This window comes from Colius striatus, chromosome 1, assembly GCF_028858725.1.
Source record: "Colius striatus isolate bColStr4 chromosome 1, bColStr4.1.hap1, whole genome shotgun sequence".
Taxonomy (NCBI): Eukaryota; Metazoa; Chordata; class Aves; order Coliiformes; family Coliidae; genus Colius; species Colius striatus.
Window position 1 is genome coordinate 114,987,388 of NC_084759.1, and position 24,524 is coordinate 115,011,911.

Below are 24,524 nucleotides of genomic sequence, written 5' to 3' on the forward strand. Positions count from 1 at the left end.
GACTTAGGCCATCGAGAAGTAATTATTTACAAAAAATCCTCTCCTTTAAAGTCTGCCAATATTCAAATGATACATTTTAAAAGTAAAGTTCAGCATCTTCCAGCTGTAAAGAAGCTACTGCATTTTGAGAAGGCTAGTCTGCCAGCTTTAGCAGTTTGGTGCTGAGTTTGCAATAATTAAAAATATTTGAGTATGCCAAAAAATGTATTGTGTATTTATTGCATATTTCAGGGGCACAGAAATTAACTGCTGTAATTAACTACCCTAACTTCTCTTCCAAGTCCTGAAAAGCCAATTTCGCTGTAACCTCTTGTGGTTGTTACTTTCCTCTTGTCAACACAATCTTGGTATTTAGTATTCTATTATTAGAAAGACAGAAATCACAGGTAATCTGAAGATAAGTACAAATTACATAGACAATGTACTCAGATCTTCTTGCTGCAAATCAGCTTTGAAGAAACCATCTCAACAGCTAAGCAGAAATATCTCTGTAGTTTTGTAAACCGTCTCTGATTTTTGCTTTTTTCCCCCCCAAGGTAGACTTTGTAAAGGAATAGATGCTTTTTAATAACTTACAGTGAACATCGAAGACAACTTGTTCAGACTGTATTGTTTTCTGTCCAGATGGCCCATAATATGTTACAATGCAAGAAAACTTGGCATTTGCATCTTCCTTGGTTGGCATATACTGAAGAGATGATCTCATGGTGAAGAGTCCAGTTGTTTTGTTCAAAAGCTTTTGAAAGTTTATGACCACAACTGAAAAGGAAATACTGTTTCAGTGTCACACAGACAGAATTTGCAACCTTTTCCCTAATTTCCTAAATTAGCCAAGAAACTGTGCAGTTTCCCTTTAGTATTGCCACTGATGTATATACCAGGAATGTTTCATCAATGGCATATTCCTAACATACTGTACATTGGAAATAAAATCAAAACAAAAAACTAATTGCAAGCTGGTGAGGTTTTTAATACAAATATCAGATTAATTTGTAAGACAGAAGATTTCAAAAATGTTGGCAACCACTGTGTTCAGGCTCATATTAATAACTTAATTTTGTAAGCAATCTCTATATTTTATGTAAGCTAAAGTATTGTGATCTGTTTAAGGAGATGATGATCTGCATAGTCCAGAACACAATATTGGACAGGTGTGAAACTGACTCAGTTAATACCTTACAAGAAGTTGGAAATTAGATACAGGTTTCTACAAGGTACACATGCTCAAGAATATTTTTGTAACAGCATTAAGGTAGGCAACTTTCTTCCTCACGATGTGGTTTTAAAACTAGAACTGAGAACTAGAGAGTTTATATGGCATAGCTTGGGTGCTCTGAAAAGCCTAGAATCTTCCAGTTTTATCTTTTCATATGTGTAATTTTCCTCAAAGGAACAATACATTAGACTAAAGTAGAACAACTCTTATAAACACAGTTCTTCATGCATATACTTTTCGATTCAGGGACACCACCTGTAATTGAAACGTACCTTCTTCAATGGGCTGCAAAACTTTCCCGTTTTTGTACCATGTAACATTGCCTTCAGGATAACTATCTCTCGCAACACACTCCCCGAGCTGCAAAACAGAGATTAGTCATCGTTTTTCTCCACTGTATTTTACTAGAATTGTCTTTTTGCTTATGCTGCTTTGGGTAAAAAATTCTAGAAAGTTTAAATGCTTAACCCCAACCATTTTCCTTTAATGGGAAAAATCCCATCAGTGAGGCATAGGTACAATTTGGAAGAGGGTTTGGTGGTGGGTCTAAGATCAAAATGGCCTCTGTAAAATCATGCAGGGCTAATACAGTGGTAGTGAGGGAAGTGCTTTGCGTTCAGCTTGGCTATAGACCACGATCTCTCACAGGCAGCTGTGCACACATGCAGATGAGCTCTCTCAGAGCCCCAGTCCATCACCTCTCTCCTGCTTTGACTGACAAGGGACTTCAGGCAGCCATCAGGCACGTAACTTTGAGGGTGAATGCTGCTCTTACCATTTGTAGCTTCTCTGTTTCTAAGAAGTCTGCTTGATGTAAGATTTCTGGTTGAGAGGGTTGTTCTAAAACATGAATAAGATAAAAGTACTAGTGAAGGGAGCACAAACAGCTGTGTGAAAAACAAAGAGTTACTAAAAGATACATGGTCTAAATAAAACTAAATAAAACAATTTGGCCTGGTATAGTCTTTCTTACACTTGGCCATTAAAAGAAGAAAAAGTGAGATACTTTTATTAGCAAATGGATTGTAAAGGAAAAGCCATCACCTAAAAATGTCTGATTCTTTCCACAGTGAATTCCATGCATTCTGACAATACATATTTTAGCTAGGCACACTACTTCAGCACATGGGAGGAGGGAACCTGATCTATCTGTTTTATATGATATACGTGCTGGAGAAGGACCCAGTGGTACAGAAACTATAGCAACAGAAAAGCAGTTTTACTGTGGATATTACTGTAGATGAGCTGTCATATTATAAAGGAACAAATTCAACCTAATCATTCTCCTAATGTTTACTTTTCCTAACTGGATTGTTACATGTAAGAAATTGAGATGATAGAGATAAGTATAATTACTTTAAGTGATTCTGAGTCAGTCATGACTTTCTTAAAAAATAAACTATTTCTTCAGTGACAGTATATCTTCTTATTTACTTTTATTATGGTAGATGGACTTCTTATCTTGCCAAAGTGGAGGATCTATCAGTGTTTCCATCATAAAGACTACTTTCTAGAGACTATGTAACTTGTCTGTTCAAGTAGCTTGGCCTGAAGCCTGGAATGCAAATTTTTATATCCAAAGGAGTCAGTTTTCCCCACAATTTTAAAACAAGAGGAGGAAAAAAAAATAAATCAATGTTTATACAGTCAAAGAAAGCCTCTACATCCTAGCTATACTGCTTAAATAAGCATACATAATATATACTTTCACAGACTGAAACATCCTGAACCATGCCAGCTTACAGAACCTTTTTCCCAAATAAAGTTCCTTAGGAAGTAATGTACCTACGTCAGTAATTCCAGATCAAAGTGAACTTCACGCTATCCTTCCAAAATCTCTACATGCTGATGAATTTACTGATGTGTAGTGTACTGTTCCTGCTTTCACAGAGACAGCAAGCCTACATGCTTCCACAATACTCCATTTGCTCTGTGTGCATGTGTATGTATGTATGTATGTGTGTGTGTGTGGGTGCACACCAATGCACAGATATTCTTTGCTTGGAAGACTATGCCAGGATGAATCAGGAACAGCTCAGAAGGGAAATGAGAGGCAATAAAATAAGCTATTTATTTGACATTTTCAAACAATTTTGCTTGGGGAAAAAAAAAAAAACAAACCCAACCCCAAAACAAACAAACTAGTCAAAAATATACACCAAAATGTTCACAAAGATCTAATTTTTTTTAAAATGGTGCATGTACGTGTGTGTGTGTATATTTCTCTCGTGTTAGTTTTAAAAAGAAAAGCTTAACCTGTTTTCTGTAAGAATCTGTCATGGACAAAACAATTTCATGTCAGTTCAAGCAAATTAGATTTTGCAAGGGCATTAACAAGTCTTCTGGTTCAGATTTTCAGGTCTCATAAAGAGGTGTAGCTGGCTGCCTGTCCCAGTCACCAGCTGATCCTACCACAAAAAACAATGCTGTCCCTCACCTTGGCTTTGCTTCATCTCTCATCTCCCCTGGACTGCTTTGAGAAGACCTACTCTGTGCTTTGGGCCTGCAACGCTCCTACTGAGGGAAGGGAAGCACCTGTTGTTCTGTGGTCTCTGTGTGACTCTCCCTGTTTTGAGTGCTCCGGTGACCAAGCAGATGCTGGAGTTGAGAGGCTGCCACCTGCTCTCTCAGAGCAGCCTCTAAAAGGAAATGCCTGCTGCTAGATCCCCAGAGCCCCAGCACACGCACCAAGGGAATTCACTATAAAAGACTTATTGGGCATTTACTATCTCAGTGTCTGAAGCAAGAAGGAATTTTAAACTTGGCAGCAGTAAAGACCACTTTGGTGGGTTTGCAACTTCAGCATGCTGCTTATCTCCCAGCTTAAGAGCTTGTCAGAGTATTTTGCAGATCTAATATAGGCCCTATAATAATGTGGAATAGCCAAGCATCGGTGTGACAGGACAGCAGCTAAAGTCTGCTGGGCTGCTCTGCTGTCGAAACTCTGTCCACTTAATTCCAGAAAAAAAGATGCTGACAGGATCCATCTGGAAAGCTTGTAGAGCTTGTTGCAGTAATCCAGCAAGTGAGACTAGCAGGTGGTACCTGTGCAATGTGCCATTTCAGCTTGTTAGTTCTGAGTTAATTGGGTAGCACAGCTGAGGACCTGACAGGCTCCTGTGAAACCCAACATCAGTCACAACTTCTGGGATACAGCTGAGTTTCAGGTGCACAAGATTTTAGTTTCTGAGGGTTTTCACTGCCGCAATTTAGCTCTGTATCTGTGGTTCAAGGAGTCAGAAACTCCACTGGTTAAATAAATAAAGCTTGCAGGATACTCTTAACTCTTTCATAATTACCCTAAACAAGCAAGCAAGCAAGAAACAATAAAAAATGAAACCCTCAAAACCAGCCTCCAGGAACATAAATGAAAAGAAATGTTAAAAGAATCCTGAAGTTGTGAACTCAAAATGAAGAACTGTAAAGGTATCTTGCTGTGCTAAGTTAGCCACATTACATACGTGGCACTCTATTTTCTTCCTTTGTAAACAGCAGCTTTCTCTATTAGCATTAATGCATAAAATAGAACATACAAGCTGTGCTCCATGGCTGAGTTAGCATTGTGTTAATATTTAGTACAGGATACAGTAATTCAAGCAGTTAGCATTTTGTTTCACCATATACCACTGTCTCATCTGCATATTTACTGCTGTGCGATAAGTAAACACGATAATTCTTTATCATGTCCTTTGAAGCACTGTGTTTACTATGTGTGCTCTGAGCACACTCCTCCCTGTTGTCATTAATTTCATTGTTCTTGCAGTCAAATGCAAAGTGAAATGAGGGGAAGGAATTACTGTTGACTCCTAATCCAGCTTCAAATTAATTTATGCCACTGACAAAGTTCTGCTTAGATACCACTAATGACTCCCTGACACCTTCTCCCTGAGAGAAGAGTGCCAGTCCAAAACATGAACTTGTATGCAGGACTGTGATCTGCTTAAAAGCACCCATCCCTTCAAGCAACAGGTTCTCACAATAAACTTACTTTGACTGGGTAAATCTGCATTTTAAGAGCAATAAAGGCCAAAAAAAGCTGCATAAAGCCATGAAGCTGCAGGAGATAACCACTGCAGTCATAGGGCAGCACTTAGCAACACTAACTTTAACCTCAGCAGACCTGCACTCCTAAAAAGGAGTAATGGACATGTCTGCAACAAAGTCAGAGTTTGAGGAATTACATGATTTGGCACCAGGAAGAGGACAGGTTTGTCCACACTCCTGTGCAAGCTTAGAGCAGGACTGTACCTCTGAGCACTGGGATTTGCACTGAAAATGGGTTTGTAATGATATAAAATGCTCATAAACTCTGCTGTGCTCGAAAACAGTAGTTCAATTGGGGGAAAAATGTAGCATTTGGGGCTAGCCACTCATTTTCCAGCCTCTCACTCTCACAGTTCAAAGGGTTGCACAGTAGCTGCTTGGAGACAGTCTAAACCTCTCCGCTGATCTAATCCTGCAGACCACACACAGTTAATGCTTCCCTCCTGCAGAAAAATTCACTCGGAGAACAAATGGAAAATAATCAGTGCTAATTTTACATTTTTCATTTCCAAGGCCAAATGACATCACATAAGTGAGTCATTATCAAAGCCTAAAATTCTCTTTGAGACAGCACTTATCATGAATAAACTGCAAGTGTAGGCAGTCCTGTTACATAAATGCCACCAGTAGATTACATTTTTGAAAGCTGCAGAAATTTGCTACTCTTAGTAATTTACTCAGCCAAACTTACTTTCTTGGCTTTAATCTTTCCTTTAAACAAAAGTTTTTGTAATTTACAATTCTGATGCTGATGCATGTTAAAGGTAGTAACAACCAGATTTACTTACTGAAGACTTTGACTATCGTTGGCTCTTCGGAAACATCATCTTCTGTAACTAGCATACAAACGAATCTCTTTTCATCACTGATCCTTGCATTCTTGATGGATAACGTATAGTTTTCTGAGAGACTCAACCTGTCTTTGTATTCTGGTACATCATCATACTGTACATTTTTTTTGGTTGATGATCTGAAGGCAATAAATACTGGAGATCCATTCGGCATTTCCTATAATAAAAGGATAGACACCTCCATTTTGCATAAACGCCAATTTAGAAATTCCTGAAGATTTGCAGTTGGTATAAACACATAATTTTTAAAAATATGAAAAATATATCCGATCGCTTTTTTGTCCTAATTAATTTCTGCTATATAAACAAGAAATTCAGTGTAATACAAAGAGCTAGTTTAAGACTGTCATGGTTCACATTGACAGTATCATTAGTAAAAAGAATTTCAAGCCTTTGGCTCAATCTCAGCATAGCATAGAGCTTTCTCTGATGAAGGCTAGTGGTTCTGGCACCACTTGCCTCTGTGTGCATGAAAAACTATTTGAAATAGAAGCATTCGTAAGCTATGCTCCAAAGCTTGTTTCCTTTTATTTCATAGCTGTTTTACATATTCATATTGTTTGTCTGGGATATTCAGACTTCATTCCAAATGCAGGGTTTAATCAGGCATAACTGCCTATTTTATTCTAAATTAGTTTGCAGCTTTTTTTTTTTTTTAGTTTTGAAGGACCCAAGAGCTTGTGGCACAAGAATACACATTCAATCAAATATTGTTATTTATGCATCCCAGGATAATCTGCAAAATATCACTTTCTAGACATCCTCCTTGGATTAATAAATATTGCTAGGAAGGAACACAAAGCTGACAGCCTTGCACAAACCCACCATACAAAGAAAAAAAAAAAAGGGAAAATTACAGGCTGAGTTCTGCAGGATTTCCTTCCTGCCTGCCATTCCCTCTGCACCCCCAGAGCAGGGATAGACATTGCCTGCCTTTAAATAAAGTGAGGTGAAAGGCTGACTCCATCTTTACGTTCAGTTATTGTGCTGGGGGCTTTAACAGGTTTTTATTCTTTTATTCCTTGCACCTTGCAGCACTGACACAATAAGTGTTCCCAGCACAATACATCAGCTTGACTGCAGAGCCCACAAAAACATGACAATGCTGTGACAAGAGGTGAGTAGTGGCAGAGCTGGGCATGGAGAAGCAGGCAACAGCTACTGTGAAGTTTAAAGCCCCTTGCAGTCTTTCTCTCTCTCTCTCTCACTTTTAACTCTTGGATTACTCTAGATGTCTGTCACACAGACATCTAGAAAAAAAAAGCACTGACTTGAGTCAATACACAAGAAGTTGGGTGTCAAGTGCAAATAAACCTACCCTGTGGGCAAGCATGCACAGGTAGACACTGAAGGGAGCAAAGCTTGCTCCCTGCCATGTTGCAAATCTCGCAGTGCCTCTGAGCATTCTCCAGGAACCTGAACTGCTAATCCCAAGGCAGAGTACAGAATCGAATTCCTCCTTCTTCCAATTAAGTAATCACTCAATTAAAAAAATCTAAACCAACCCTTCCCCCCCCCAAAAAAAAAAAATCCCCTCAAGTGTTGCCATGCTGGGAGCTGTCCTGGGAGAACGAGTATCATTTTCTCTTGGTTGTGTGGCTGTGTCAATGATTTCATAAGATAGCAACTAGACGTGACTTTTTTGTACATTAGGTTTTGTGTCCTTTTCCATTTAGTGGAAGTTATAACATGATCTGCTGCTTGGTACTTGTCTGAGATGACTAATCCAAACACACTGGAAAGAGACAATGCATTTCTTTTTCTCAAAATAGCCTTGCATCTTCATAGAGATGGATTTGTGTCTTCCCAAGAAAATTCAGCGGACTGAAGATGACATTGCAAAATGTTGGCACTGCACCTTCTGAATGCTTAAATAAAACAGTTTCACTGTCCCTTATTGGAGATACATTCTCCACAGACTTCTGACTTCGTTTCCCAAAACGTGTTTGCGGGGAAAGAGGTTTTAAGTAGATAAGGGCTACAAAAGCTGCAAATCTCCAGGTACAAGGAAAGGAACTGAGGGGCGAATACGAAACATCTGCCAGTGGCAGACCAGTCTGCTATAAAATAGAGCATGTCATTTACAAAGAGAGAGAGAGAACTACACATTTTTAAATCCACAGTCAGAGTACAAATCACCTGTTACTTCTGGTAACATTTTGTTTTAAGACTGAGAGGAGATTCAGATGAATTTATATAGGAGAAGCACATCCTGTGGTATTCCTACTGCAGGTTGACTGAGACAGCCAAGTAAAGAAACCTGTGTTTTCTTTCGCCTTTGTTCTCCTTGTACCAGAAATGTCAGAATGAAACCACCAGCAACTCTTAAGGTCAGCTCTGCCCTCTTCTTTGCTGTGCACTAAACACAGTGAAGCATGAAATGGTACCAAGTGACTGTCAGATCAAGCAGACCCGAGGACACAGATTTCCCAGGGATGAAGCACATCCCGCTTCAGGCAGCCCTCTTCAAAAGTATTCAAATGTGCAACGATGGCTCTGTCAAGTGAGCGAGACACCACCGGGTAACATGCCAGATCTCTAATGCAGGTTGGCACCGAACTCCTGAATAATCATTTCTCTTGAAGAAATGAGATTAATTCCTCAAACCTCTAATCTATGCTTGGCAGAAATTATGCAGATTGGAATCTTGCAGTCTCACTAACATAGTCTTCATATCCGAGGCAGAAATCCTATCGATTGGAGTCTTGTAATCTCACACACAAAAAATACACATACTTTATACCAGCTTTAATGAATGTAAAGATAAGCTATACTTACATATTTCCATTTTCCAAACATAAGACCATCCGGTACTTCTAGACGACAAGGCATAGTAATAGTATCTCCATATACTGCATTGACTGTGTACAATCCCAGAGCTAGAGGAGAAACAGAGAAAGAGGAAACATTGTTAAGTGTTTTCTTCAGTTCCCATATGCTAGCTAATGTCTGGTTCACAGCTATTAAAAAAAGTGAAGCCACGTCCTTTGCAAATAGTTATTTTCCAGCAAGTAGGATTTATCACCAAACCTATAACAAAACAGGATTCCTGTCACTAAAATTGTTTGCTTAAACATAATGACCTTTTGGGATCCACATTTCCTGCTGCAGTCAGTGGCAGCCAAGTGAATTTCCCAATAGGACTGCACCTGCTCAACCGGATGAACACGTACACGGAAAAATGTACTCACAGCTATTGTCTCAAAACTTAAAACATGAAACGATAAATCCCCATATCTTTATTTTCTTCATCTGGAAAAACCAGCCACTTCTGCCTGAAGAGGTTGCAATGCAACATTGTGAGGAGGTCAGCAGACAAGTGATAATTTAACTGCTGCACTACATTAGAAAAGGAAGAAAGAGAATGTTATTTAAATACTGAGTTCCCTTAAACCTGGAAAACAAACTAGTCTGCACATTCAAATTTTGGAAAAATTAAGTGAAATACTCCTCTGAATTATTTAAGAATAGCTTTTTCTGAAACCTCAGCACAATGTTACTGCACACATATTTACAGAAAAAAATTGACCTACTTATTTGCATTGTCCAAAACATGTGAATTGAACAAAACCCAAAAGACTCTGAAGTGATGAAATGTTGAAATGTAAGGACATCGCAACTTGGTTGATTTGCTATAATGCAACTTTGCATTGCTTTTTTTCCATAGTGAACCCTGCTCTCGGTGATGCTTGCTTGCTGCTCCTTATGCTGGCTTTGCCTCTGGTGCTTGCCAGGTGTCACTGAGCTAGTGTGTTGGCTGCCTGCTCTCACTCATATGTCTGCAGCTTTCAGCAGGGTCTTCTGCTCAGAGTCAAGATCTCTCCCTTCATTTGCAACTGGAGCTGCAAAATCGAGGGCTTGCTGCCAAAGAAACCTTATTTAAGAGAAAGCAGTAGGATGCTGTAGCCAAGGCTGTAGAAACATCTAGTCCATCTAGGGACATTTTTTTTTTTTTTTTTTTTTCTGGAGATTCAGACTTTCTCACTAGAACTGGAAAAAGTGAAGCTGTTCCCATGCACCCCTAAAGACCTGAGCCACAGACCCCTTAACTTTTTCCACAGCAGATGCTGGGATTATGTGACAATTCTACTGAATTCATCAGTGCACCTTGGGAGGTTTTCCCAAGGGATTTTTTTTCCCTTTAAACAAAAAAAATGTGTTTTCTAAGAGCCAAACACTGAATTCCTTGCCTACAGTTTAAATAAAAAAGACCCCAGAGCATTTTCCTTAAGTGCAGGCTTCGGAGCTCACTGTTAGCATCAGCTTGTATTTATCATTTATCATCACTCATATTACAGTGACAAATAAGGCTGTGACTTATGCTGCGTGCTACTGCATGAAGAAGTAGTATTCCAAAATCTTTCCTCAGTGATGCTTACAACCTGGATGGCATCACATGGTAGTGCAGAAAAGCAGGCAAGTTGGCTGGAACTTGCTGGACTGAAGGAACATAGGAGGTAACAGGCACCACTATCCACATGCACGCACCTTAAACTGTCTTTCACACCACTCCCTTTCAACTTAACAACTTCTAATTTTCTTCTGCTTCTGTTACGTAATTGGCCACAAACACACTCTAGGTACATTATTCATACTCTAAAGATTAGGTGCTCCAATCTGCTGTATGGTTTATAAAGACCATCCCTTCTCTGAATGACAAATGGTAGTGGGTCCACTAGATGGTGCTGAGAAAGCACAAGCTTTAAAAGTGAGAAAATTTTCCTTTTAAGAAATCAGCTAACTTCAATTTTACAGAAATATGACTGAACTTTTATGAATTCAAACTACAAATGGAAGTAAGATACAAAGCTGGAACAAATTTTTTGCTTGTCCCTCTCTTGCACTCATCCTCATTCTGATCTCCAGGAGGCAGACAAGACAACTTCAGTTTTACAAGCTGAATCCCAGTTTTTAGTTCTGCTAGAGCCTGAAAAGAACAGTCCTTTTTGGTTCCTCTCTCCCATGAGATCAAAATTACAAGAGACTTGCAATATATATGCAATTAGTAAGCTGGTTAGTACCTGTTCAAATTCCAGTCAAGTGTCATTTAGTAATTTGAAATTCTGTAACGGTATTGTGCATCACACAGAAAACCAGAAACTGCTCCTCCTGCTAGGAGATATTCCCTGTCACTAGGAGAAAACAAAGTGACCTTGTAGGATCTGTAATGTTGCTCTTTCCTAGACACCCATTTAACCCCTAGAAGTTACTAAGGTAACAAGTATATGCTACCAAAGACTTGATAAACAACCTCACCAGAGTGAATGAAACTGTTTCTGGAAAGGATTTACATTTATAGCATTGACAGCAGGTTACTGAATGACTTGAATAAAGGGAAAGACTGGCCTCTGATTTTAGAACTCCTCTTTCATCTGAAAGACATTCCGTAAGATGGACAGCGTTCTGCCCTCCTAATAATCTCTGGCCATAAATTCTGCCTAAATTAATATCACAGTTTTCTAGGAATTTGTTCATACAGACCCAGAAAGACACAGGGTTTACTTTAAATTCAGATAAATTGTCATTGCAAGAATTCAAGAGGTCCCGCTGTACCATTTTCTCCTCCTGCTTCTGTACCCAAAAAATCTTGGATGTTTAAATAGTGAAAACTAGTTGAATAACTGCAAACTTTCACTGCAGGAACTGCAGAAATATCCGCAAAACAACTTTGCAAACCTATACATTTAAGAAACAAATGAACAAAAATCCACCTCAGCAAATTTTGAAATTCCTCTCTCTGTTGCTCTTAGATATATTTCCAAACGGTGAGGTGAAGAAGAAAACAGACGGAAATAATTTCTTAATGATATGGCAGTGCATCATCATATGACATCAACCATCATTTTCAGAGAGCCCTTTACATAGTTTCCAGCTCATTCTAAGAAAGAGAAATCGAAAGTGAGATTTACATACACAATTTGCTCCACGTCCTAAATGCAACACAGGATCAATGTGAGTGCCCTTGTATCTCATTAACTGCAAGAAGGCACAAAGGCAACTGTAGGGAATAATGCTACAAAAAGTCATCAGACATCATGCCCTACTTTGCTGTATTTCTGATGCATGTTTCTGTAGTTAATGAAGAGGCTCAGCCAAGCTCCCCTGCGTTATTGTCATATTTTGCCTTCTAGCACTGAGACAACAGCGCTGTTAATAACAACACTAATTCAGGGGCAGCATCTTGACCTATGTATGCTGGAAGAAAGTCTACTTGAAATAGCCATGAATTATACCTACATACCAGGTTAATCCAGCTCAATTTCATGTCTGTACACACAGGTTTGAGCAGGCTGAGGTTTTACTCATTTCCTCAACTTTCAGCCAGTGCTAAAGTAACCCTGAGCCAGATTAAACCTTTCCACTTAGGTTTGGACACAGAAAGAAAGCAGCAACACCAGGAGGTATGACGACTCAGAGAAAGATCCCAGCAGGACACTGCTAAATTGAGATGGGATTTGCTGATGATGCTTTTAATTACAGTACTTTCCACATCCCCATGGCACTGCTAACTGGTATCCTTCTTTGTCCCCCTCTCTGCCTGTGTTTCACAAGTGAAGAACCAAACAGTACCCACACATTTCGGTGACAGAACAAAAGGTCTGACTACTTATCAGTGGCTTAAAGGCAGAGGAGGTGTTTCTGTTACCTTAGATCCTCACCAAGAGTATATGATATAGGTCATAATTTAGACTATTAATTTTAAATCAATGGGATCATGTAAGAGGAATGGATAGCAGGTGAGTACCTAAAAATCAGGAAGTTGATGTTTCTCCAAGAAAATAAAAAAAAGCTGTAGGAAGTCTGTGGAAGCAGCCATGTTTTCCACTTCTACCTTCCATTTGAAACACTGAATATTTTTCTTGCTGCAAATATCTTTTTAAATTTAAATGTAAAAAGAACAAAGGCTTTTCAAAATTACTTTAGATGTAAGATTCACAGAAGACTATGAACCTGCATTTGAAAACTATGACTATGAGAGGTACTGCCCATAACAACTTCGCTGGCCTCCTTGGCTGCTTCACAGCTTACTTCCAGTTACTAAAGCAATGGAAAACCAGGCAGATGATGATCCTCCCTCAATACCCTGGAATCCACTGTTTTAAAATTATGTTTTACATCTACAAAGATGTTGTGTGTTGTCCTTTGGCACTTAATTCTTTACTGCTGATGGCAGATTCATCTGATGGCAGATTCACTGATTTCTGACATTTTCTGGAATGAAGAAGCAAAGTCTCATTACCAGAGAACAGCAGGACACATTGGCTGTTTTGGTCTTTTGCAGCAACCACAGAATCTTAAGGGTTGGAAGGGACCTCAAAAGATCATCTAGTCCAACCCCCCTGCCAGAGCAAGACCTCCTAGAGTAGGTCACATAAACCTGCAGTAGCAAGTAGGGGAGGTCAATTAGCAGCTTCTGGAATGGAAGTGTCCAAACACAAAAGCTATTATGTCTATTTAGCCTTCTTTTCTGTCAGGGCACTGCTCTGGCTCATGTTCAGCTTTGTGTCCACCAAGACACCCAGAACTTTTCTGCAAATTTGCTTTCTAGCTAGTTGGCCAACATTCATGCTGCATGAAAACATAACAGCTCTGAGGTGGGGGCAAACAGTGCTCAGTCTTGAGTCTACAAACCTCTGTAACAGAGGCCCAGGTGCCCTTTTTTCAACAAGCTTGCCTTTGTGATCCAGCTTACTTTACTGAAAAGAAGCCTCTTTACATGAGCTACAACAGGCACTTTTACGCACAGCTCACACAGACGTGCCCCCTTGGTCATTAATCTCCTGACATAGCACAGAAAACACAAGATACACTCCAAGATGTCAAAACACTGGTTAAAGCACACAAAAAAAGAATAGCTTTTGTTATCAAACTTCACACATATGACAACTCCTGTTTCACTACTTGTTTCATATGATGGGCACTGAAATAGGGAAGCAGGGCAAATGCTTCCAAGAAAATCCGTTATCTTCATTGTACAAATATGATTAAAGAGAAAATAGTGTTTGTGGATATGTTATCTGGTACATGTTATGTAAACAGTATATTGTTTCTTATCTCTACCTCTTAGTGAAACAAATCCACAAGCGGGTGACTAGGACTTCAAAAGGACTATTAGTTACAAGAGAATCGTCAATATTATCCAAGACAGAAACTAACTGCAGATAAACATGAAATCCAACAGGATTTGCAAAACAACGTAACTGAACTTGATCAATGCTTCCTTCATATCACAGCATTCCTTCAATTAATTTTAAATCCTGAACCAATACTAGAGAGCAGGTAATTTTAACACCACAGGAGAAAAAAAAAACCCTCCCTTTATCATCTTATAAGCACTGATTCAATTACCCTTCAAAATCCTCACTGCTAACTTGAAGATGGGAAGCTACTGAATGTGAATGCACATTTGGGGTTTGGGGTTTTTTTTGGGAAGACTCAACTCAAAACATGGTTGTGACTATTAAAAGATGTTGAGTTCTCTTTTGACAAGCTGGTCAAAGAAACATCCAACTTAACTCCAAAGACACAAGCAGCCAAACCCACAGGAACAGCAGCACTTAAGACTGTGCCTAACACCGATTTTGTCAAATATTCAGGAAAATTAGGGAGACTGGGCTTGGCACCCAGCAACATTGAGGCATCAGGAAACAGTCAGGGTAGTAAAAGTGAAAGATACACTGAAAACACCAGGGCTGGAGAGCAGATATTAAATGCCATCAGAATTCAGCTATCATTACTCTACACAAAGGATTATACTTGTTTGAAACACCTAGAGTTTCTCTGTATAAATGAGGAAAAAATACTACAGGAAATATGTCAACATTTTAGAAATCCTCTCTCCTATGACTACTAACAACTAATATGCTGCTTCTCCTTTCAAATTCCACAGAAATCAAATGTTTTCCTTATCAGTACAAAGAAACCACCTATAAATAGAAACTAGTTGACATAACCTGCCCCATCTCACCAAAGCTGCATGGGCTCCTTATCAATTAAGAAATCCTCATTCTCCTCCTCCATCTCCGGTCAAGAAGACAGAGGCCAATGCATGCTCCTCTCTGGTGTTTTGCTCTAGTTGAACTGATAATAAACAGCACGAAATGAACAGTTCTCCTACACGAGCACATGGCTTGGCTTTCTATGTGATCCTAAATGCAAGCTCCAGGTCCAAAACCCCACGGGGCACCTCAACCACAGTTTTCAAAGTCCTGCAACAGGACCAGATAAAAACTCTAGGTTCTATGTGCCTGTTCACAAACCAGACTACTCAACTGCTGTTTAGTTAATGGAGGGCTATTTCTGCTCCAAGATTTCAAAACATCCAGCTGTTTCAGTATTTTTGTAGCTATTTTCCCTGCTTCCCACACCAGAATACAGCTTTTGCATCTGTACGCTCAATTCCTGTAAGCTTTGCTTGTAGCCTGATTTGGAACAATTTTAGCACCAGCTTTTGAAAAGACCGAGGAAAATTTCAATCTGCAAGGCAGGAGTCTTAGAAAGTTACATCCTTCCAAGAACAGATGGGTTCATAGTAGATGCCAGAGTGCATAGTTTCCAGAGGTGATCGTTACTGAATGCTTTACCCTACCAGAGGCTCACACTGAGCATTTGTCTGAAGGCTTTCCATTCTCTTTGCTGCTAAAGGAGCACATTAGAGAACACACAGCAGAAAAGCTTCAGTCTGAACATACCAAATGCCTATATTACATCTAAATAATGATGACTAATAACCCTTTGTCAGCTTAGGAACATTAAATGTTACAGGTAAAGCAATAATCATGACAGTAGCCATAATCATCAAAAGCTTTTAAAATCTTTGATAGCTATGCAAAAGAAATTTGTACATAGTCATACTACACTGAAATTTGGAAGTCCATCATTAAATGCATTATCATTGTCACTTAAAGTAAAAGATATCGCTTTCCAAGTCAGCAAAGCTTTCAAACTACATAAAAGAGGCTGTTCCTAGCATTAGCTTCTGCAAAGCTTAAGACCAAACAATCAGCTCAAAGCTCAGTAAGTGATGCAAAACGGTACTGCAAAATGAATGTCACCACATCAGCCTTCCTACCTCTGACTGTTCCAATGTCTATCTCGAAGAAGACGGAAGAAACTGCTAAGACCAATGGCTCTGAAATGTGACCAGCAAAGCTCTGGTTTGCTTGGCAGCAGTAAGTGCATCTCGGCTTTTTAATCTAGTTCCTTTCAAATCAGAAAGGATCAAAAATTTATCAAAGAACTGGAAGGAAAACTCATGAAACCACCAGTGCCTTTGTACCACACAGGCTTTGTTATAGCAATTTTTTCCTTTCAAAGGCAAAGTCCCAAGCTTCTTTCCATAAAACTACCATCCCAAAACATCACCTGTGATGTCAATGGCCTTCTAGTCACACTATTTCACAGAAATCCCAGCTTCTGGCTCAGAACTATGTAACTATTTCTGGATTCAGTGTTAATCCAAACCCAGTCAGATTTGTTTTTAAGGTTTAAATTTTCAAATCCTTTAGGTAAACCTTAGAGGTTTTAAAAAGTTACATATGTAGTAGTATTGCTCTAAGTAGGAAAAAAGTAGTGTAATTCCAAGCAAATATTTACAAATAGGACTTCGGGAGAAAAAAAGAAATCTTATCTACTAAAAAATGCCTTAATTAATATAAGGCTAGCAGAGACAATGTTTCCACAAGATTTGGGTGGAACCATGTCAAAAGACACATCCAACAGTGGAAAGTTGTGGTCATCATCAGAAAACTCAGCTGTGCCTTTTATGAGCACTGTACTGTGAGAAAAAAAGCTATCTTTCCCGCAGTTGATGCTGCAGCTGAAAGGTCACTGTTAATGATTTACTTTGATGAAATTTTTTACAAAACATTGGTTAGAGTAATTTTCACAATTCAGAGGAAGAGATAAGATGGCCAACATATCTTCTTATAAATACTTCTGCTTAAGATGTAGCCATGACTAAAGGAACTGTGATATGTGTGGGTTTTTTTAATATACTGGAAAATGGAAAATTATTTAGTAAAATAGTTACCAACATATGGTGTGACTTTTTACAAATGGACTGGCACATCTGCCAAAGAAGTGAGTTGTGGCTTAGTGAAGTTTGATTATACAAGCTATCTGCCAAGAGATGAGCAGCAAATGTGGCAAAACAGTTTGTGAGTCAATGCCACAATGGGTTCCAACTTTAAAAGGTATACTTAATTAGGTAAAATTAGGATACACAAATTTAGGATACACAAAGCCTTTGTAACTTGGTGAAACTTCTCACTTTTTCTGTAGTTAGCCTCTGGCTGCTCCCGCAGCATAATTGTGTTACACTTCTCAGTCATCCTTCCAAAGCACTTCTCATTTCCTAAAACTACTCCAAATGGCTTTTATCTTCTCATTATATGCTAGTCAGCAATGCTGCTGTGTATCCAATAGCTTAAAGAGACCTAAAAGCTTCTATTAAGTCAAATAAAACCCATAGCTCAAAAATAATTATTTAAAACCCCCCATTATATTTTGCTATGAATCCTTTTTTCTCTTTTTAAAAAAAGTCGATAGACAGTGTACTAAAAAAAGAGCTGGCCCTCTTGCTTCTTTATAACTTGATATTGACAGCATGGATCAATATACCCCACAAGCTAATAGTGCAGGAAAAAACACATAATATATACATAAATGCTGAATAAAGGACTAAAAGCCGTACGTTTTTCATATCAGAACTATGAGATATTCTGTTTTTGTACTCTAAGTAAGACTATATTGCTTGTCATCCTGGATTTTATGTTGATATCAAAAGCTGGTAGAGGACAAAGAGAGAAGACCTTCTAAAAAAAGAGGATGAATTTTTATCATTTGTATCCTTCCACTAGCACATGCTGCTGCTTCACTGCAGCGAGAGGCCTGGGAAACGGGGCTGCAATCGTGGTGGCACCTGAACGGAGACAGCCAAGAACGACTAAAACTGTTGGCTCTTTCCAGAGGCACCTGGAAGCTGACTGTTTCTCATAGGGCGAGACACTTGGGCTCCCTTCCTACCACAGCCATTAGCAGGACTAAATCAACAATAAAAAGCAACTGCAAGACAATAAGCAGGTGGTCACTTGGCACTTGGTCAACTGCCATTTCTGGGAAGGTGTAATCACAGCACCATGTTAAGATTTCACTGTGACCACCATTTAATGAAAAACAGTAGTGCAGCTGAGTCCCTGACCCAGGATGCTCCTCTCCAACTATTGAAAACATATGGAAGGAAAGAAAAGAGGTTTCTCTCATCCATGTTACAGTCCACATATGTTAGTCTATCCCAGCCTGTCTATATACAAGTATGCCTTTAGACTTCTGTCTGTGAGGATTCCTAAGTAGGTAAGAGGACACGGCGTAGATGGACCTTCTATATTGTGTTGTTTCAGGAGTTAGGCACTATCTAAGAAACGTATGCCTTATTGATCTGTGTTACAACTCTTGCATCAAAACAAAGGAAAAATGGGTCAAGCAAGCCCCTATCTTTGAAGAAGTAGAAGGTAAGCAGCATTTTCTTCCTCCTGGAATGAGCCAGATTCAAGGACGTACACAAAGACTACATCATCGTAGGAAAGTCTGACCCTGAATCCACCTACTCCCAATCAAAACCATGGAATGGTTCTGTGGTCATGTTGGCAGGCTAATAGCAGCATCAAAACTACTTAGATTTCCTAACTTGCTTTCAGCACCACTTCTACTTGGTGAAAATTGCATGGGTAACACACCTAAGGCTTAGCAGTAAAGTAACAGAGGGTGCTACCTGTCTAGGATCCTTTCAAGTTGAAAATTAGTGCCTGATAATTTTCAATAATGTATTTTTTTTTTTTAATCTGTGCTTGTTGTTCCTTTACTTTAGACCATGATTTGCACCATTGAATAATCCTAAAAAAAAGATAAAGGACAGATCTCCACTACTGTGTTCCAGATCTGTAAAAATCTTACCTTCTCTCCATTACCTGCACATTCACCTGAGCATTTGCTTACTCATGAAAAACTATTCTAAGGCTCAGCTCCTCAGCTTCTGCCACAGGCTTGCTGTCTGTTTTCAGCATTTACCTCTGCAGCAAAGAAGAATCTGTGGGGAAAAGGCATATTTTTTGCTTCTTTTTATCAGCGCTCTGAAGCATTTGCAGAAGCTCCAACTACCCTCCTGTAATAATCCCACACATCCCAATAAATAATAAATAAAATATTCGGTGAATGCAAGTTTTATAGGCAACTTGCAGAAATGCATGATACAGCTTCCAATGACACTCTGCCAAGATGGTCACCCAAAACTGTGCATACAATACTGTGCATCACAGAAACCTATCTTCCTACCTGCACCTCATCAAGGCTGCAGGATCCACACCTAATTAACAGGCAGTGTCCTGAAAGTCTCCTCTACTGCAGTCACACTTACCAGACCTGCTGCTTGCTGGTTTTAGTGGTATTTATTCCCATAGAAACTAGCTATATTTCACCAGCAGAGCAAAGCATAACCTGTGACTGTAATGTGCATAATGTGTACAGAATATTATTTTCAGTGAATGAGCTTCATTTACTTGTGGTCAAAACCATGTACTAATCACTTAAAAAAAACCCAAAAAAGCAAACAAATAAAAACCCTTACAGAAGTTAAAACTGTAAAGGGTAAAGATGAAGGACAGATTTATCCTTCCATAATGCTAAGTAGGTGAAAAAAAGCTGTACATGCTTTCAACAGAAGACAGCAAGCCCTCTCAAATTAGGGAAGTAGGTTGGTAAATGGAAACCGTCAGCTTTAATGTGCCATCAGGTGCCTCTGGTTGGACTGACACTCCCGAACTGATGATTGCTCTTTCTGTTTTCCAACTGTGTTCCCTACTGATAAGGCAGAGGACAAAGCGATGGAGATGAGATGAATGTAGCATCCACAAATCATCAACAGGTCTTTGTTACTTGGAGACAAGACCTATCATTTCACTGATAGCACAATAACATAGATGTGAGGGGAAAAAAAAGTCATTGAAAGTATAATGCTGAAAATCCTTATAATTTATGCTAAAATAATTTATGGTAAAATAAGTGACTGACAGCTCCTCTGAGTCTCTCTTTAGATTTAATGGGCTTCTCACAGACACAGCTTTTCAAATTTCACAGATGCTTGTAGCCAACTCTGGTACTGGCAACTGTCTCCTGCTGTAGGAGAATGAGCTGAAACAGATGTACACTTTCACCAAGGGGAGAAATTAGCATCACCTTAATTTCTGGAAGTTTTGGTTTTGTCTGACTTTCTTAACCATTATGATGATAATTAACAGGTGCTATCAGCAGCACAAACTGCAAGCTATATATAAAGAAAGAGTTAACCTTATACAGACTCTTATTCAATGGAGAAATATAGACACATGGATATGGAAATATGTAGGACTGGTGTGACTTCAGTACTCGTTATTTCTACTTGTGCAATTACTGACATGTGCAATGGTATGAACCATTGCCAAATATCAGGGTCTGTTTCCACCTCATATGTATTTACATATGTACATGCATATATAAGCTGATGTGCTATTATTTGTCCTCTTTGCATTAATTCTTTATTGTTTTTACAAAACACTCCATTGCTTAAAGTACTGCCACATATAAAAAAGTACTGAAAAAGACCACACAATTCTGCAGCTCAAATCTGGTGGATGGGCTCACAGCTTACAATGATTTACCAATGTCATATAACAGAACACATAGGTATTGTCCAGTTATTGAACATATCACTGCAAGTCTCAGCTGCCCTCTGGAGAAAACCATGAAGAAAATGCAAAGTATGGTTTCTACTGTGTGTTTTTGTTTTTTTTTTTTTAATTAATATAAAAGTTATTTTCTAGAATTTTGTAGGCATTGCTTTCTGCAAATACAGTGTTGCTATGAAGTTTAAAAGCAGCTGCATACATTTTAAGGCCTAACTGTAGACCAAAAAAGGTGGCAAAGATTTACTGTCTGCTAACAGAAGCAATATGGAAGTTCAGTCTTTGAAATACTTATGCACATATTTATCATTAAGAATAAAGAATCCCATGGCATGAGGATGACGGCACAAAGTATCAGCAGTACTACTAGAAAACAGTTACACTGACTACGGTTCCCTCCCTATTATTGAAAATATTGTTGTTGCTTCCTGAAAGTCCAGAATCCCACTTATAATAAAGAGGCATGATCAACCGATTGTTCAGGGACCCAGTTCAGGAGCCCCATGGAGTCACTGTTATTTGCAGAGTACAGCCTCTGCTCAATGAGCCCCCCAACTCCAGGTATATAGCATGTGAATCTGCCACAAATAAAACCTGGTACAAGTTCTGCAGTAACAGAGAAACTTCATTGTTCTTTAACATTTGCCACATGTCACTCATTTTGACATAGACCTAAACAGTAGCATCAGAGATGATAGCAGCTGCATAGATTTGGATACTTGTAATTTTAGATTTCGATGTGAATGGCTGAGTAAACAGCAATTCCTTCAGAGCAGCCCACCTCAGCTAGATGTGTGGCTTCCAGCACAAAGTGGCCACACTTAACACTGTCATTGAAACGCTTTGTAAACAACATATCTTGCTGTGAAAGTCAGCCACTTTCTCTAACTGTCAGAAACTCTTTGGAAACAAGGTAATTGTGTTTTTGGTAGTATGACAGCTTTTGCAGTGCATTATGCTCTTATAAGCTGCATTAATGCCCAACTGCACTTTTAAGTATGATTCAACAAGTTGTTTTGACCTACATAGTTGAGACGTAATTACCAATTTTCTTATCCAGGTGCTGCTGCCCATATCTCCACTTCTCCCTGAACAGAAACATAGATGGGTCTCCCGAGCTGTTATATTGGTCTAGGGCAGGAGCTTTTACCTATACACTGCTAGTCACTCATTTTTTGACACTAACTATGTACTCAGAGCATTACCATTTTGCAACAACCTTCAAATACGAGGTGTTTGCTACACAGTCCATATGTTGGCCAAGCACACACATTACTGCAGTGCTGGGCTTAAGATCACCTACTGATAGGCAGAACCTTCACGTGCATCTTTATACTGAAGTACTGCAAAGTAAATGAGAAGTACCTTATTTCTTTCCTAAGAGCCATCTTGTGTTTTCTCCAGAGAAACAGTATTTGCCCAGAGAGGAACTGCTTCAGCTTTGTCTAAGTTAAGTGCATCCCAGAGTCAGTCACTGGCAAGTTGTTCTGCTGTGCTGTAGCCCTCAAAGGTACGGTGCCCAAGGGGATTCCTAGAACACCCACTACCTACAGCCCTTTTGATTCACTACTTTGTATCAAAAGGAATGGGTCTGGCTGTAAACCTGGAAAAAACACAAACTTCTGAAAGCCCAAAACAATCTCATAGTTACTTCAAGCCATTTTTTTGCATCAGGAGGGGCAAAAGATGGGGCCCCCAAAGACAAAAACTTGTTCTTCTGTCTTTTGTGAAGACGCAGAACATTTTTTAATAGTCTGCAGCTTTTGTAAAAACATGCGCTAATTAGCACACATTTAAAAAAAATGCTCTTATACCTAATTATTGTGAAGAAATCTTGAAAACTAATTATTAGTTCTGGAATTCTTTTTCCTTTTTGGAGCCAGATGGTGCCCTTCCTAAAATATCAAGGCTAGAGAATTATTTATGTGAGCTTTGACCATGTCTAACAGCTCAGGGAATGATGTATGTTTTTAATGCCCTGATACTGACAACAAGCCTTTTTACTCTAAATTAATGGGAAACAAATGTCACGTAGTGAAGATAAAAGTGACTTTGCAAAGTTCTATTCTTTAGAAGTTGCCTTTTTTTTAAGAGACTAAGGTCTTTGCAGAAATGTCAGTATCGGCTTGCCTGACAGAATGGAGGGATGCCACAGCATGTGCTCCTGCTCATGACATGTGTGATACGGGCTGTATATGTGCATGGTGGGAATCATCAGTATTTGGGATAATGCATCTAATTTTAGGTTGTTCTTAACTAGGTTTTGAAAAAACAACCACAAAACAACAACCCCCCCCCCCCCCCCCCGCCCGACACCAGCTCCACCACAAACACAAGCAAAGAAAACCCCAGAGTAACCATGCCACCCTCCAGCAAGCAGTTGCCTTTAGCTTCTCAGAGGTACAAATCAGCTTGAAAAGCTGATTTGCTTTAACTTTTTTAGATGCTTTTCTCTCTCTTTTACATGCATTTGATATGCAAATTCACAGCCTCAACCAAACCACAGAAGAGGGAAAAGGCTGTATTTTGAGACCTGGTGCAGGTGCCAAGTATAGCCCCCGTGGAGCAGGACTTCAGTTCACCCCCTTCTCACAGGCTGTTCTCTGGTCACTCCTTCCTGTGAAGAGCAGGTCAGACACCTTTGAACAGGAACTTGTAGGGTTAACAGGGGCTGTGCATCTGGACTTTCAGTTCTCAGAAGTTATCTTTTTAAAAATAAGTCAGGTAAGAGCCTAGAAATCCCCAACTTTCCACTTACAGACTGCTGTTTTCACCAATGAATCTCAACACATTTTCCCATGAATATAATTGCTTTCATCCTTCTTTTAAAACAGCATAGGAAAAGCCCACAGACATGCAGTGTGTTGTCCACCATGGTGAGGAGGGCTGCCAGCTGCATCAGAGCTGGAATGCGTAGAAAGAACTGATGGACAGCTGGCACAAAGAAGCTTTGAATCAGGTGACAGATCACCAGGCTGCAGAGTTGTAAGAGGGTTTCTGCAGCACTATTCAACATTATACCCTTGGCATTATCTGAAAGCACCATTTAATGAGCATCACGCCTCTGCTTTGAGGCTAAAATACCAAGAAGTCCCTAAAAGTAGCTTCGCACCTGAACTTGCCTTCTGTGCACCAACAGCTGCTCAAAGAACTATTTTTCCTCTCTAGACAGTCCATAAGAGTATCTGAAATTGGCTGCTGCAGTATTGAAATCAGTCCAACATAAAATTAATATCCATCACAGCTATTTAAAAAACCTCCCTCGATATATTAAGTACTCTACCATCAAAACAAGGTGCCTTAAATCAAGCTGAATGCATCTGAGTAGGTGTTCACTACCTAGATTCATCTTAGATATGTGTCATTTCTTTCTCACTGAATTGCAATGAGCCATTTTGAACATGTAAAATATTAAAACATATTTTCTTCTCAAAATGACTAAAACGTGATAAAAGCTCACACAATACTTCGCTTGCCGTGATGTTTTCAAGAGACTACCATATGGCTTGTGTGAATCCCTCAATAAGAGGTTTCCTGAATTCAAAACTAATTTGGCAGCTTCTTCTTTAGAAAATATAAATTCCCATCACATAGTTTAAATTATATTCTAACAAAACATTGTTTTCTTGTCATAAGTATAAGCAAGCTTTTAAACATTTTTTAAAATTTTTATAATAAAGTAAACGCTTTAGCTTT

General features: G+C 39.1%; 1 protein-coding gene across 2 annotated transcripts in view; it reads right to left on the bottom strand.

The window, feature by feature from the left end:
• ALCAM (activated leukocyte cell adhesion molecule) overlaps positions 1–24,524 on the bottom strand; it is a 118,597-nt gene that overhangs the window by 25,556 nt on the left and 68,517 nt on the right. For both annotated transcript variants that reach the window (XM_062003847.1, XM_062003853.1), the window contains exons 2-6: positions 8,890–8,990; positions 6,049–6,268; positions 1,992–2,056; positions 1,489–1,576; positions 577–759 (exon numbers count right to left, since the gene is read on the bottom strand). In XM_062003847.1, coding sequence (XP_061859831.1) covers positions 577–759; positions 1,489–1,576; positions 1,992–2,056; positions 6,049–6,268; positions 8,890–8,990 — 657 coding nt within the window. The remainder of the gene's footprint in view (positions 1–576; positions 760–1,488; positions 1,577–1,991; positions 2,057–6,048; positions 6,269–8,889; positions 8,991–24,524) is intronic.